The 16,990-nt window shown below is 45.6% G+C and overlaps 1 protein-coding gene across 3 annotated transcripts in view; it reads left to right on the top strand.

Moving 5' to 3' along the window:
* Positions 1–5,297, top strand: part of KIFAP3 (kinesin associated protein 3) — a 181,291-nt gene extending 175,994 nt beyond the window's left edge. For all 3 annotated transcript variants that reach the window (XM_059145292.1, XM_059145293.1, XM_059145294.1), the window contains one exon: positions 4,845–5,297. In XM_059145292.1, the coding sequence (XP_059001275.1) occupies positions 4,845–4,953 (109 nt within the window). In that variant the 3' untranslated portion in view covers positions 4,954–5,297. The remainder of the gene's footprint in view (positions 1–4,844) is intronic.
* The last annotated feature ends 11,693 nt before the right edge of the window (positions 5,298–16,990 follow it).

Below are 16,990 nucleotides of genomic sequence, written 5' to 3'. Positions count from 1 at the left end.
AAGTCCTTTCACTTCAGAATCCCAAAAGAATTCCAAACTTCTTTGTAGACCACAAAGATAGGCAGTTAGGAAAAATCACTACACTCTATCACTACCCTCTATAAATACAAATATATTTATAAATATAAATATTGTCACAAAGGATTTTATTTTAGGGAGAATAGAATTCCTGAAGAAAGACCCACACCAAAAAGATGAAAGGCAACATGAAAATTTCATGTGTGTGTCTGTGTGTGTACATACACACAACTACACACCCACATACACACACATTCAATGTGAGCCATTTTGTGGTAAGGACTCCTTTAAAAATTTGAGATCAATGAATTTTTAGCCTATGGTATTAGAGAGTTAGAAACAGGATCTCATTATATTCTGTGCTGATTTCAGACCACAAAATAAATACAGTATTACATTATTTTCACTTCTTCATTTAAGATAACCATTGAAAAGTAGCAAAGTTGTTTTAGAGAGCAAATGAGATGGTAAACATCCCAGAGACCATATCATGAGGATTGATTAAATGAGAGTTGTGAAAAAGCCTCATTAAAGAAGAATCCGTTTTCTTTTGTGGTTCCAGAGGATAATTCTAGAACTAACAGATTTCAGATCAAGATACAAAAACTTTGTAATAGTTTGATGGGCCCGTGAATGGAATGAGCTGCTTTGTGAGGATTCCCATTTATGGAGATGTTTGCAAAGAATTCTGTAGACCCAGTCGAGGCTGTTGTGAATGGAAGCGTAGTTTAGATTATTTCCAAACATGTTTCCAAGTCAAAGATTCTGTGAACCTACGTTAAGAGAACGCGGCTTGAATTTACTTTTTGTTTATTTTTTGTAGCATCCTCTGATATATTCGTTATTTGCTCTGCATTCATTTTCTGACTTGAGAATTTCAAAGAAGATAAAGACTTGTGTTGCTTTTACTTAACTTTAATAAAATAATGATAATACTTTTCACTTACGCAGCACTTTTCATCCAAGGATTTCAAAGTGCTTTACAAATATGCACTAATTAAGCCTCACAAACAGCTAGAGGTAGGTGATTTCCTTCCCTCTCTACAGGAATGTCAACTCTGGCACAGAAGTCCAGTCAGAGCCTCAGAGTGCCTCGGACCCCTTCCTGGCTGCCATTCCCCTTGTAATGTGCTGCATGGGAACTATCACTTGTCATGCCTGGATTTCTTTTTCTCCCCTCCCTAATTTACTGCAAGTTTAGAAATACAATGAATGCTGTTAAAAATTTGTTTGAAGCCTTGTCACTATTACAGAAAATTCCGTCTCCTGCTTGCTGAATGCTATTAGATTTCCAAATGTTTGTTTAAAGATAAGCTTTAGATGTGATTTTATATTTATTGTTGAATTTCAAATATAATTTTTTACTCATGAAGAATTTGTCACTTTCCTTTCTAGGTACCCCCAAATCACTGTTCTTGGAACATAAAACTTAGTAGCAGAAGGATTTGGGGGCCTCACCTTTCCTGGTTGCCTTTTCCCAGCAAACAGGAACCATTTTCTTTGAGCTAGAAATATGTGTTTTTAAGAAGAGATTGCATTTTGTTATGTTTGCTAATTTAAAGGTAAAAAATGACATCTGGACATTGAGGATAGTGGTTAAATGACACTACATAGTTCTACTTTAAAAAAGCGGTCTAGGAGTGGCATTCTCTGATCTAGAGGGACACACCCTTTCTGTGGAGGTTAGGGGTACCAGGAAGAAAGCGGGTACATATAAACCCGGTATAAACACTCAACTCTCATCTGAAGGGGAGCTGTCCCACGGGGCAAGAACGCAAACAGCAGACCACGGCTCAGTGTCCCTGGTTCTTGGGGTTCCTGGCGAGGGTGTGCCAGTGCCTCTGAGTCCTGAGTGGATCAGGAAAGCACAGTTTTTGCTGCCGCACTTCCCTTTTATAGTCACAGCTTCTGTCCCCTTCTAGAACTTAAACATAAAAAATCTGCTCCTGTTTAAAGGAATACTTACTGTTTTACTCTCCTCATTTTGAACCAGATTCAACATTAACAAGGCCACATCTTTATCTCAAAGGAGAAAGTACAACATGTGCCCACATATCCCAAGAGAACATCTATCCTCAGGATTCAGCATCCTGAAAATCTAATTTTCCCTCTATATTAGAACCAAACGAGAGATTAAATAATCAAGCTATTCTGTTTCCGAGTGAATTTTATTTAAAAGATATTAATTATGTAGATACAGCTGATCTTTCATAATCTAAAAGGACCTAGGATTTACATCAAAGTGCCATCCAAACTGGTCATAATGTTTCAGACTTAATTTTCTTAAAACAGCAAGTGCATCTGTGATACATGGTGGATAATTACAGAAAAACTCACTTAAAGAGTTTCTAATTTTTCTCCTTAAAATTTTTTCCCAAACGGTATCAGTGGAAGTCTAGAAACTTTGGCCTGAACACACTTTTGTCTCTGAGTGAAGTGCTGACCACATAAATAGAACTTTATTGAGTAAATTTTCAGTGTTCAAGATCCAGTCTTACCTTAGAGGACTTCGGGGTGCAAATTCTTACCAACAATGTGGCTGACATTTTTTAAGAAACAGAATATCCATTTTTCTATTTACACCACGCAGATCGATTAATGTCTAGGTTTATCCTTTTCCCTGGTGTCGAGTCACGTGGGAATACGATTTCCTTTTGGTCATAGAAATAAAATACAGTTTTGCAATTTGAACGTGTAGTGACCTTAGGCTCTCAGAACTTTAAGAGCCATTCCTCAGTGAGCACAAGCCTGACAAAAGGTCTGATATTCCTGAGAGAGTTACAGGCCACCCAAAGCATTGCTTAGGTGAGTTACGGACAGTGGCCTCTGGGGAGCAACGTGGCTGGCACCCTCCCCTCTGGGGATTGTCCTCTTGCTGCACTTCACTTGCCTTCGTGTGTTTCTCTGCCAGTCTACGCTGCCTCTTGGTCCCAAATTCCTGAAAACCTCTAGGCTGAGAAACAAAGACAAAATTAACTTGAGTTTAACCTAAGTCTCCTGCTCTTCGGCTCAGAGGAGATGCTGAAAATCCAGCCAGTGTCCGGGGCAGGCGGGCAGGAGATGAAAAATGGAGGAGTTGAAGGTCATGAGCTGTCCCACCAGCCATAGTTGAGAGTTGTTGGGACACGTGAGTGTCTGTTGGCCTTAAGGGCTTCAGGAGAAGAATGCCAGTGGCCAGCTTTCCCTCGATTTTAACTGACACGGGTGTATCTGAGTTCATGGGCTGCATTACTTCCTGAAACTTCTTTAATCAAGTTGCCTCTAGAGCAGTGTTTCGCTTCATCATAAAATTAAAATGTCTTCCCAGGAGACCAAAGTAGGAAGGACATGCCTATATTTCGCCATTTCAAAATAAAATTCAGACTTAAAACATGTCGGTCAACTTTTAGGAATTACAGACACGGTTTTTTATTTAGAAGGAGCCGAAAAGTTTGTTTTCTTTAGGATCACTCACTAATGAATGCTAACGTAAAACTTTTATCTCAGAAAACCCGTTTCCCCGAGCAGTAAGTTCACATGAATAATACGCCCTATACATATTCTAGTTCTCTACATTAAGTACGCAGTCCGTCTTGGTGCACACGTGCACACACGTGCACATACACAAGTTATTTAAAACAGCCTTTTAATCAATAGTACTTTTGTGTTTTAATCTCCTTTTGAGTTGTGAGAGGAAGTTAGTGCCTCTTTATTTTTTAGTCATATTGAGATTTTGCTGATAAAGTATCTTTCCATCTAGTATACTCTCTAATATTAAAACATTTAAATGTGTTTGTTTTTTCCAAGTTTCTGTTTCTGCGTCATAAGTTGTTCCCTTTGGTCGGACATGAGCTCACTAGCACTCCCTGCATGAGCCGTGCATGGGCATGTCATAGCTGCCATCTCCGCCTGACAAAATAAGTCTCTTGTCGTTTTGCTAAGTGTTGCAGAATTCTCTGACCCTTAACAAGTGCTTTGGAGAAAAGATTTTCTTTTAAATCTATCAGTAGATGAAAGAATAATTTTTAAAGTAATAAAGGTTATCCATGCTTCAAGTATCTTTATAACTCTGAACATTATAGGCTTCTGTTATTTCCATAGAATAAACTGAAACAAAATTTATAATTGTCTTACTGTCATTCAAAAGAAACATGTATGATTTATTTGGGTTTTTTAAATTGAGGACTCAGAGAAGGATTTGCAGAACAAATCTGGCTAACTTAAATATTGTAAAATTCCTTGTCTTACTCTTTCAGTTTAGGCTTATAGTATGATTTGGCCCTAGGTTAGAGTTTACTACTAAAATTCAAAATGCATGTCCTTATTAATAATACTGTATCTTCATATGAAAAGATGATCTTATGATGAATAATAAAACTCATCTTACTACAGTTTTAGTTTTATCATTCCCTAGCAGTGTATTACTGATACTTGCCAGCACATAACATCTTTTCATATTCTAGCATAAAAGCCATATATGAATGTAATTTATTAAAGCTCTTCTGATCTGGCCTCCTTTCTGTCTTGAATAGCACCTGATGACAGAGGTTTCCCACTTTTTAACACATTGTTAGAAGTAAATATTATACACATATTTGTGACTAAATTAATTTAATACTATACATATTATATAATGTATATGTATATTTGTGTATATTTCATATGTGTGTGTGTGTATACCTATACACACACGCACACAAGAGAAAGGCCTGCCTAATGATAGCCACATAAATCACTTTTGCTGCTAGGAAGAAAATCTTGGTGGTGTAAAGTTCCCAGACTCCCTTGGCCTACATTGTGGTTGGGTGATGAACAATATAACTTACCACACCTTTTTCTCTTTCCAGCCTTGGAATGGATGGCTTTGGCCAGCCAGTTGGCATTCTTGGACGCCCTGCCACAGCTTACGGATTCCGCCCTGATGAGCCTTACTACTATGGCTATGGATCTCGATAAAGTCATCCCTTTCTGTGTGTGCTCTCAGCTTAGAAGAAATCTGTGTGGGTTGGGTTAACTTTGAATCTTGGCTAATAATGCATGTGGATATTACTGCAGGTCTGTGTTTTTGTTTTTTTTATTTTCTAGTGTTGTTAGCTACAAATTAACTCTGATCCCTCTGTCCTCTGTTACATATAGTTAGACCCTGTTCACCACATCTTGGATGGTGAATAACATTTCCCGTGCTATTCATAGAGACACAAAAGTAAACGCTGAAAAGCATCCAGCCTGGAAAACACACTACATTATGTACATTGAGTGACTAATTTAATTTCTATTAAAAAGGATAAAGTGCAAATGAATTAGTGAAAGTCATGTGTTTCTATGTAATGTGTTTCACACCTGCTTGTGTAGGTGTGTGTGGATTCTCTTTTCCCTGCGCTTTCCCTGTAAACTCGAGTACTCCAGGTGATGTGTGTGGCTTTCAAGTTTATGCAAAGAATATCATCCTTTTTTTCCCATGCCGTCTTCCTTTCCAGGGCTGCTTCCCAAAGTTAACTAGTTTTCAGTGAGTAATGGAACATGTGCCATAGATTATGTGACATATGCGTAGTAGAATCTCTTCAGCAATTTGAATTCTTGTCTTTCTGATTTTAAGGTAGAAAGCCTGAGATGTCTGTTAGTGCATGTGAAACTAGATTCGTATTGGGTTTTTAAATTTTATTATTCGTGTCATCTAAAGCATGGAAAAGCTATCTCACAGGAAAACTAAGGAACAGCATATTTTTCTCACCTGTTTCTCATTTGTTTTCTTGTTTTTGTAAGATTTGGGTGGTAAGAAATAGACATTATAATTAATAATGAATTTTGAAAGCAATTCATTAATGTTACAGTGTTGGAAATATACTTGACAAACAGTGTTGGAAATATACTTGACAAACACAGCAAAACAAATAACCGTAACACAGAGATAGTTCCTTGAGTCCCTGCTATGGAAGGAGTAATGCTGGGCTTTGAGGGAAATACACAGATCAAAAATAAGACTTCTGTCCTGGAATTTTAAAACCTCAGTGGTCGGGGCGCCTGGGTGGCTCAGAGGGTTAAGGCCTCTGCCTTCGGCTCAGGTCATGATCTCAGGGTCCTGAGATCGAGCCCCGCATCGGGCTCTCTGCTCAGCAGGGAGCCTGCTTCCCTTCCTCTCTCTCTGCCTGCCTCTCTGCCTACTTGTGATCTCTGTCTGTCAAATAAATAAATAAAATCTTTAAAAAAAAAAAAAAAAAAAAAAAAAAAAACCTCAGTGGTCTACTACAGTATTTATTTGGCTTGATTTATATTTTAAGCATAGAATAATAGAGCTGAAAAGGGCCTTTAGAAGAACTCAGTGTATCTATGGATTTGAGAGACCAAACACATAAAAATTTTAAATATTGTGAACAGATTGTCTTAATCACCCGCTGTGTGTCGGGAAGCAGGTGCGCTCCCGGGGAGTGACTCGACCTCACAACCTAATCCATCTTCCTGAAGGCACCCATTTCCTTGTCGCAGTTTCCGTTTAAGCACAGCGCATCGAAGCTGGAACGAGCCTTTGACGCGAGCCCTGCCCCAGTCCGGGGGAAGCAGCCGTGGCCGGGACCCGGGGAGACGGGCCCAAGCTCGTGCGTCCGGCCGGTACGTGCCGCGGCTCCGGGTTCCAAGCCGGGGAACTCCAACATGCTCCGGGTTCTTTAGCCGCAGGCAAAGCCTGGACGCGTGGGGCGGTGAGGCTCCGAGGGAGCAACACTCCGCTGCGGGCGGGCGGGCCGCGCGCTGGGGCCGGCCGGGCGGGCACCGAGGTGCACGTGCTTCCCTCCCGGCGCCGTCGCTGTCCTGATTTGGGAGCTTCACGGATCCGGAGATCGGGACTTCCCGGGCAGGCGCGCGCGGATTCACCGTCACCTCATTTAGGAGGGGAAGTTCCACCGCAGGAGGAAGGGGAGGATCTGAAGGTCCTGCTACGTCAGAGACCGCGAGACCCTGGCCGCGGGCCCTTTCCGAAGCGCCGCGTGACGAGCCGCGCGTCCGGGCCTCGCTAGGCGGCGCCTGCGCCGGAGCCCGCGCGTCCGTAGCTGCCGCGGCTGAGGCTGCAACGACGTCTCCGCGGGAGCTTTCGTCTCCGGAGCCCGCGGCGCTGCGCTCCCCGCGGCGCCGCCACGGCTTCCCCGCTCCGTCTCCTCCCTCTGCCCCGCCCCGCGGCCCTCGCTCACCTCCGCTACCGTAGCGCCGCCGCCCCACGGCCGAGCCGCCGCCGTGTCGGCAGGACCCGGGTTAGGAGACACTGTCCCCTCGCCTGTCCCTGCCCGATGCAGGCGAAGCGCCCCCCACGCTTCTCCGCACAGAGCTGAAGCTCTCCGGCCTCCCGCCCCTCGACCGAAGCTCCGGGCAGGACGCGGGACGTAGGCGGCACAAGGCGACCCGCCACCGCCACAGTCGCGCGTGACCGCAGCTGGCGTCGGGGCTCCCGCCGGGCTCTGCGCGGGGGGTTCGCTCCAGGCCCGCGGGGCGCGCGGCGAACCCAAGCGCGTCGTCAGAAGGTCGCACAGCCAAGAACGGGTTTTCTCCGACCCGGCCGCACGCCTGCTTCCAGAGTCTTTGTTTCCTGTGACGGAGGAGCGTCCACCAGCTGCCTTGTCCCGGTCCTGAAACGCGACTCGAGGTTCATACACTGATCTTCACGTTTTCGCCACGTTTCCAAGTGTCACCCGCAGGATTTGTCCCAACTCCCTGCAGCTGCCTCGGCAAGTCTTCCCACAGCCAAGCATTGGGGGACACGGAGGTTTTCAGTGAGGTGAGCGTAGGCCTTTTGCGTCTTCATTGCTAGTTTGATGGGAATATGGAAAACACTGAGACCTCCTCAGATACCAAAAATCGCACATACACGTTCTCGCCAGGTTGAAAGTCCACCAAAGCGGTAATGCGGTAGGCTTCAGTGCTGTGTGCTCTTTGGAGTCCGGCAGCACCTCCCTGCTTGTCTGGAATAAAGACGGGCCTGAAATAGAGAGGCACGAAGGAAAGAAGACTGAGAGAAAAAAAAATCAGTAATCTGGAAGAAAAAGTCAAAAAGCTCTGTAAGGAGGCAGAGGACAAGAATGTAGATTAAATAAGAATAATACAGAAGGTAAAAATCAGAGCACCAACACTTCGCTGGTAGGTTTTCCAATAAAAGTCTTTTTAAAAAGTTACAGGAATGGTGAGCCTGGGTGGCTCAGTCAGCTAAGCAGCCGACTCTTGATTTTGGCTCAGGTCATGATCTCCGGCTTGTGAGATGGAGCCCCGCGTCAAGCCCTGGGCTCCGAGTTGGGCATGGAGCCTGTTTAAGAGGCTCTCCTCCTTCCCTCCACCTATCTCTCCAAAAAGCAAATAAATAAAAATTCAAAAAAGTTGAAAGATACAAGAGCAATAGCCAAAATAGAAGAAAACATCTCTGAGCTACAATGAATTTTTCCCTACAATACAGTAACCATTTTTAAAAATGGGTGTGACTTCTATCTTGATGTAATCTAGAAAAACTCTTGAGAAATAGGAATTTAAAATTCCATGAGAATCCTGAAGAGAAGGATAAAAGGAAACAGACTTCCTTCCAAGAAACGGACTGTCTTCAGGCTTCTGACATTCCATGGCCCCAACTCAAGAGCCTTCCCTGGCCCCAGAGGGAAGGGGACTCTCCCGGTTGCACCGGTGCCCAGCAGGAGTTGTATTGGTGATGAACTGATAACTTCTGCATATCTCCCACTGCTCCCTATTGGGAATGAGAGTATCCTTGGTGATTATCCTGTTCCTGTCCCAACCACTGGTTGTTGGGTAGAAGTGGACAGGGGAGGTGGCAGATAACCTCTTACAGTTCACAAGTCTCTGAATCAAGAGGAACCAAACTCAAGTAGAACCTGAAAACCACACCCAGGAAGCCTCATCCTCTGCTGAGTATGATTTTGTGATGGTATCTTGCACTTCCAGCCACAGCCTAATGCCATAATGTTATGAGACTTTTGGGCTAGGAGGGAGCATATTTTGCATGTGAACAGAATGTTAATAATTGTGGCCCAAAGGCAATATGTAAAGACTGAGAAAGGTGGTCATGATACTCTTGAGCTCTTCCCACCATCAGACAGACTCTGTTTAATCACGTCTTAAATTTGGGCTCACATACCACCCAGCTTTGACCCCCAGAACATGGCAGAAATGATGTCTGAGTCTAGGACCTACACCTCCAGGAGACTTGCAGCTGCTGCCTTTGCCCTGTGGTTTACTCCCTGACACTGACAGGCTGTGGAGAACTTGGAAGAGAAGCCCAGGCATCTGAGCTGTCTCGCTGGGGCACACCTCCTCCCTCCGTGGACAGCTCACCCAAATGCACTCTTGCCGGTGAGCCCAAGAAAGACCAGTAGAGGGACCGCCCGGTCAATTACAGAAAGCTGACTTCCTGTGAAAAGTGATAACGTGCTGCTGTTTTAAGTTTCCGAGTTCTGGGCTGATGCGGCAGGTGGTATTTTCAAAAGATGCCCGCCCCACGCATTCCGGCTCACATGCGCATCTTACAAAGTTACACTGATGATTCTCCAGTTAAACACAGAATCCATACCCTTCCTCTTGAACCTGAGTGGACTTTTTTTAACTGTTTCAACCAGTAGAGTTAAGCAGAAGTCAGAAAGACTTAAAGCTAAGACAAAGAAAGTCCTTTCAGTGCTGCCTTGTTCTCTTGGGATGCTCATTCTTAGAGCCGGCTGCCATGATGTGAGAAGGCCAAGCAACAGGGAGAGGCCATGTGGAGGGGCTGCGGTAGGTGGTCAGAGCGGAGGACACAGCAGACAACCAAGCAGTCAGCCGCTAAGGTGAATGAACCTCCCCAGGATTCCAGCCCCAGCTCTGGAGCCACCGAAGCCGAGGCCTCAGAAGCCAAGATGAGTGCCCTGCCCTGCCCCGCCCTGCCCAACCCTTGCAAATTCATGAGCAAAAAAATAGGTCATGTTTTAAGCTACTAAGTTTGTGATGGTCTGTGACTCAGCAGTTGATAAGCAATACAAATTCTATCCGAGAGGGATCTATCCAAAGGCCTATACAAATCCTCAGATCACAAGTACTCTGCCCTCCTCAAGCCTCCTTCCATTCTCCTCACATCTGTCCCCACCACAAATACCGTCCCCAGACACAGAGATGATGAGTTCCTGAGTTACCACCTCAGGGAAGACTAAGAGAGAACAATGTGCCACTCTGAAATCTGAGGAATTTAAATTCATCTCAAGTTACTACGAATCATGATCTCTCAAGGCATTTAGAAATATTTTGATTACCAGAGGTCCAATTTACCAGACTTTGCAGTGTCACACACACGCAAAAAGTACTTTTATTTGAAACTCATGACCACTCAATATAGAAACCCTGCAGTTAATTAACCGTGAAAAGAAATGTTTAATGTGAATATCACCTCTCTTATCCTTTTCTCTTCTAAGCCTTCAATCTCTCTAGGTCGGTAGTTCAGGCCACTGAAATAAGTGATTTGCAATCTGGAGGATGGTAACTGCTACTCAAAACCAGAATAAATCTCTCATGAGTCAGCTTTTTCCCCCCCCTTGCCTACAATATGCCAGTGTCTGAAGTCTGCTGTGTAATGAGCTCTGGCCTATTGCATCACCGTGAAGTCGAGCCCACAGAGCACGACTATTACCATTTGCACCAGGTGGGACACGGAGCTGCCCATCAAGGCCTAGATCCCACGAGGGCAGGGTCAGGAAGTGTTGCTTTTCAATTAGCTTAACTTTCAGAGCTCATTTATTTCCAGTGCTGGGTATGAAGGAATCCGCTTTAATTCGGTGATTTTGAAACAGAGACCCACGGAAGTTTGGGGAACTCAAGGTATCTGCAAAGTCCAGAAATCTAATGGGATACTTTGGAAAGGAAGGCCAAGCTTATCAGTCATTTCTCATCGAAATTAGTTGAGTCTAGCTACTTGTTTTGTTCCTGAGTCTTTCTTTCTTTCTTTCTTTTTTAAGATTTTATTCATTTATTTGATAGACAGAGATCACAAGTAGGCAGAGAGGCAGGCAGAGAGAGAGGGGGAAACAGGCCCCCCGCCGAGCAGAGAGCCCGACGTAGGGCTAAATCCCAGGACCCTGAGATCATGACCCGAGCCGAAGGCAGAGGCTTTAACCCACTGAGCCCCCCTGTCTTTATGACTCTTCCCAATTGATTTTCCATTTTTCTGACACTTGATTTTTAATAATGTCCCCAGCTAGACCCCAAGACCTGACCTTTACTGCCCACCTGCTTGTACTCACCCACCTGTGTTTCACATTGTTCCTTAAGCACTTCTTTCCAGCTGACCTCTCAATTCAGGCAAATGGAAACTGAAGCTGCCCCTCCAGTGACAGTGACTGCCCTGACAAGGCCTCCAGCGGGTCCAGACTACCAGACCAGTTTGAGTATAACCTCTGACTTCCACTGTGCAGAGGGCCACGGGGTGACTTCTAGAGCGACCAACAACTACGTTTACTTCAATATAATCTCAAAAATCTCCATCCGAGGAGGAGCACAAGCCTCACTCACACAACTCCAATGTGTGACAGGCCTGCTCCTTAAAGCACATGTGCGACTTCACACCCTCCTCTACATCCCATGACAAGGTTTCCCCACCTAGATAGTCCTCCTTACCCTAAAAGAAAGGAGCCCATCCACCCTCGCTCCGGAGTCCTGGCTTGAGAAGCCATTCTCTTGATCTGTTGCAAATTAACTTTGTGCAACAGCTCTCCTGTTACTTCAGTTTCAGTAAGAGAGTCTGGCATAAGGCACCTGCTGGTCATGCGGAGTCCCCCTCTGGTACAGCTGTTGCACAGTGGCCACACGAAAAGGATACCCGTGCTCCTTCACGTACACACGTGTGCCTGCTCACACACATTATGTGGGGTTTATTGAGAAATAATTCACATGCTGTGAAAGTCACTATTCCAAAATGTACAATTCAGCAGTTATTTTTAGTATTTTCACAAGGTTGTGCAACAGTCACGACTATCTAATTCCCAACGTTTTCATCCCCCGAAAAAGAAACTCCATACCAGTTGGCAATTCCCACGTCCCCTCTACCCTCAGGCCCTGGCAACCGTTCATCTGCTCTGTCTGTGGATTTACTGGTCCCAGACATTTCATAGACATGGACTCATACAATATGTGGCCTTTTGTGTCCGGCTTCTTTCATGTCATGTCCTACAGTTCCTCCAGGCCGCGGCATGTGTCAGTGCTTCTCACGTGTCTGAATAATGTTCCGTTGCATGGATACGCCATTTCTTGCTTATCCATTCATCACTCTGGCCACTGGGGAGCAGAAGAGCGCCAGCGAACTGAAACCTGACCAGGCTTATTCCCCAGCCCTGTCTCTGTTGTGAGAGTTCCCCTGAGGACGGCTGCTGTTTCAGTCGTTCTTCCCAAACTCTCTTAGCGAGATCACATCTTCATGTAATACGTAAGTGCCCTTCCCTGCTCTGATTTCCCGTTATCAAAATGCCCTGCTTACCTACTTCATGTAGGGCGACTCTGCTTTCAGCACCTCTCTGCCTGATTCCCTTAGGTCTTTCTTGCTCTCCTGTTTCTTAGAGAAGGCAAGAAAGACCAGTAAGCCCCTCCTCGTGCGCTCTCGCCTCTTACCAAAGGAGCAGGGAGCAGCAGGGGTGCTGCTCTTTCCTGTCCACTTGGTTGTACACACCGGTGTGGCCTTTGCTGCTGAGAATGTCCCTGGAGTCTATTTTCCCCAGACAGTGAGAAAGAAGTATATAGAAAGAGTGAAGAAAACAGATGTTGCAAGAAAAAGGGAAAAGAATTTTTAAAACCTTTGGTGCCAAAAGGAAAGGCAAAAGCTTGAAGGAGGAGCTCTGAAATTTCTGGGATCTGTTTGTATGCTTGTTTTTAAAATGTCTGCTGACCAGGGGACAGTTACTTATGCCATCCCTTTGTCCCAGGGACACTCAGTTGCCCCAGGTAGCCGCTGTGTCCTCGATTTACAGCACAGACTCGGGTGAGCATGTGCAGGGAGCAGGGGGAATAACTAGGGAGACGAGGTGGTCCATGGTCACGCAGGAAGACTCGTGGGAGTGGGGAGGCAAAGGGACTTTTATTTTTAAGGAAATGGGGCAAATAATGTTTAACTTATCCTGAACTAGATTGAGAAAATAGAAAAAACTAGAACTGAGAATATAGCAGAGAATCACTTGTCATTATTTCTCAGATGAAGTGTGTGACATTGACGGAACTGCCATCTACACCTTATTAGGAAATGCCCACACTGACCCTCTAGTCGTTCCTAAGTCCTTCATAGATGCTACTGCAAGCCCCGCCCCAACATTACCACCTAATGAATAATCATGAGCGCTGGTTTATAGACATAAGACTGCAAGAGCTTCCAATCTAACTGTTCATTTCAGCTCCTTATTTATTTATTAAATTAACTTCAAAATTACAGAAGTAACATATGTTCATGGTAACACATAAAACTATGCAGATACACAATGCGAAAGAAGTAATCCCTGGTCCCTACTCCCCACAGGGACTGTTAACAGATTAGCGCATATCTTTTGATATTTCTATTAATTCTGTGGAAAAAAAAAATCAACCAAGTAAATTTGGAGAACTAATTGGCTTTGTTAAACAATTCAAGAATGAAGTATCCCATCTAGCAAGAAGAAAGGAGCTCTGAGCAGTTGTACAAAGTAGAAGGTTTTTATAGGAAGGGGGGTGGGGCAAAAAGTTATTGCTAAAAAAAAAAAAAAAGAAAAAAAAGGATTCTTCCAGGCAAGGTCACTTTCTTTTAGGGAGAATGACTGGGGGGCGGAGGGGGGGGGGTTGTTTTGTTTTGTTTTAAAGATTTTGTTGGAACGCCTGGGTGGCTCAGTTGGTTGGGCAGCTGCCTTCTGCTCAGGTCATGATCCCAGCGTCCTGGGATCGAGTCCCACATCGGCCTCCTTGCTCAGCAGGGAGCCTGCTTCTCCCTCTGCCTCTGCCTGCCATTCTGTCTGCCTGTGCTCACTCTCTCTCCCTCTCTCTCTCTGATAAATAAAAAATCTTTAAAAAAAAAAAAAAAAAAAAAAAGATTTTGTTTATTTGACAGAGAGATACAGAGAGGCAGGCTCTCCACTGAACATGAAGCCCCATGCCAGGCTACATCCCAGGGCAGATGCTTAACCAAGCCCCTCACTAGGAGGGGGCACTAATCATGCGGATGATCTCATCTTCCTGTGAGGGATGGAGGGTCCATGTGGCAGACCCATTGGCACCCATCAGAGAATTTCTGACTAACTCCTTAAGGCTACGTTACTGGGGAGGGTTGAAACTGTAGCTAGATTAGGCAAAGGCCTGGTTTGGCTCAGCCCAAGTTATACCATTTTGGGCCTGTGGTTTTCTAACAATTCATTTATTAATACTTGTTGAGCTCCTGAGCTAGGCATTTTTCTAGGCACCTAGGATCAATCAATGAACAAAGAAGAGATTCTTTTCCTTGTAGAACGTACAGTAGAGAAAGAAGCCATTCAAATATAATTTTTTTTAAAAGGTAGAATGTAGTCTCTCGGGCAAATATGAGAGTCACATCACCTTTTCAGTGATGCTGTCTTCGGAGCTCCATCTAAAGTAACTCCCTTTCCTCTCCTGTCTTCTCCCTACCTTGTTGCTCAGTAAAACATTAGCAGTATGCTACCGTAGTTAAGAATACGAAATCTGTACACAAACTACTTTATGACATTACCAGCTGTGTGACTTGGTTGAAATAACTGTTAGTGGCAGGTTCCTTCCTGGCTTCTGTGTAGACCTTGGCTGTTGAGTTCAGCCAAGAAAGAATTCAGAGCCAAACTCTCAGGTAAGCAAGAGTTTATTATAAAAGTGAAAGTACATTCTCAAGACAGCAATCATACTGAGAGTCTTAGTGTCTTTTCTTTTTATCCTTGTATGGCTTATGGATCATAGCTAGGATGGTCTCCAATCAAGGGTATTTCCAGTCATCTGAGGGACTCCTCCTAGCTGTTGAGAAGGGGAGTTTGGGCCCTATATGGCCCTTGTCAGTACTGTCCTGGCGGCCATCTTTCCTCAGAGGGGAGAAAACTGCAATGCAAATGTATTATAATTAAGGCATAGGTTATTGTAAGGCTGCAGGTTATAGGGAGGAATGCGTGCATATCCTCCAGGGGTCTTTTCCAGTTCTTTGTGCCTTGGTGGTGGTCAGCAGTTTCTTGCATTTTTGTCTTTTTAATGGTTGGGAAGTCCCGGGGGACACCTGGGTGACTCAGTCAATTAAATGTCTGCCTTCAGCTCAGGTCATGATCCCAAGGTCCTGGGATCAAGCCCTGTATTAGGTTCCCTACTGAGCAGGGAGTCTGCTTCACCCTCTCCCTTCCCCTGCTTGTGTTCCTGCTGTCTCTGAAATACATAATTTTTTTTTAAATGGTTGGAATATCCCATCTCCTGATCACATCTAGCCAAGTACCTATTCTATCATAACCTCTCTGTACATTGGTTTCCTCATGTGTGACACGCTGTTGCTGTCTGGCTTAAATGAATTAAATTCCAAGATATGCTCTTTTACCTATTTGACTATTCTACACTGATTATTTTTAAGAAACGGCAAACCCAGGAGAAGTTCTGAAAACTGAGTAGAAGTTACCGTTTTGTAAGAGAGATTTACATGTAGAAGGGAAAGGTCCATTCATAAAAGGGGGATGACCATAAATCTCTAGAAACTGTTATCAATGGAGGAGGAATGAATTTAAACCTTATCCTTGTTTACTGGACTTTTGGTAAACTTTCAAAAATGCTCCCCCCCCCACCCCGCCCCCGCCTCCACCCCTTCTGTGGAGATGGTATTTAAGGTGATGGTTTTGGTCATTTGGGGAGTTATTTGGTTTTCCTGGGCCTTTCCCATATGTACAGGACGTATACATGTTATTAAACTTTTGTTTGATTTGATTTTCTCAATTTGTTAGCAGAGCCGGAAGAATCTTGAAGGGCAGAGTGGAATTGCTCCTCTAACACCTTGTTTTATTTTTTAATAGAACTTAAATTGTACAAACTGACTTTTGTTCATTTGTATTCTTAGTGTCCGTTTCTCCCCCTACCCGTCAACCCCTAAAGTTTGAGGCCTGTGAGAACAGGGCATCCACCCTGCTTTGTCTGCGGATGTTTCCAGGTCTTAGAGCCGAGGCCGGCAGAGTCGGGACACGACAAAGCGTGCGCTGTGTTGAGTCAGGAAACCGAGCATGTGTCGGGAACGCCTTAGAGGACTCGGGGACACGCAGAGTCATTTGGTCGCGTCCAGCTTCACACAAGAGTGGCCTGAGACGCGCAGGGGCTGCCGGGGGGCGGGGCGCTTTGTAAATCTGAGAGAACATTCCCAGCGTCTTCGCTTAAAAAGGAACAGTGGTAATCGGGCCCTTTGAGCCCAGTTACTGGCAGTGACTGTCTTCCTCCTCCTCCTCTTCTCAGTGGTCAGCCCAACCTGAGGCGGAAAAAGGCGCACGTTCAATACCCGCGGAATAAGCGTGAGTTGGTGACATGTGTGACACGTGCGACACGTGTGACCTCCGCGGACGTGCAACACTGCAGAGCGCTCAGAGCTCACCGAGCTGGCAGCGTTCCTCACGACGAGGACATCAGTCCCTCTGCGCGGCCGGCGCGACGCTCGGCCCGGGGAGCAGCCACCCCAGTCCTCAGGAAGGCGCCCCGCGGGGAGAGCGACGCGCAGTCCCCGCCCCGCCCCCTACGAAGGCCGCACTCCAGGCGCGCCCGCGGCGGCGCTGACGGGCTGACGGCCGCCTCAGCGCCACAGCGAACAGCAGGGACGGGCTCAGAAGAACCCGAGACGCGCGAGTCGTCGAGTCCTTCCGAAGACGCTCTCCGCGTCCGAATACGCGGGTCCGGAAAGCCGAGCCGGCCTCGGGCCTCGGCGGCGCCGCTGCGGGCTGCGTCCCGGGGTGCGGCGCTTGCGGTCCCGGACGCCGACGAACTGAGCGCCGAAGCCGACTCTCCAGAACAGGGCGGTGGTGGCCGCGCC

The sequence above is a fragment of the Mustela lutreola genome, chromosome 14 (assembly GCF_030435805.1).
Source record: "Mustela lutreola isolate mMusLut2 chromosome 14, mMusLut2.pri, whole genome shotgun sequence".
NCBI classification, from domain to species: Eukaryota; Metazoa; Chordata; class Mammalia; order Carnivora; family Mustelidae; genus Mustela; species Mustela lutreola.
Note: the sequence above shows the minus strand (reverse complement) of the source record. Positions and strands in the feature narration are given on the sequence as shown.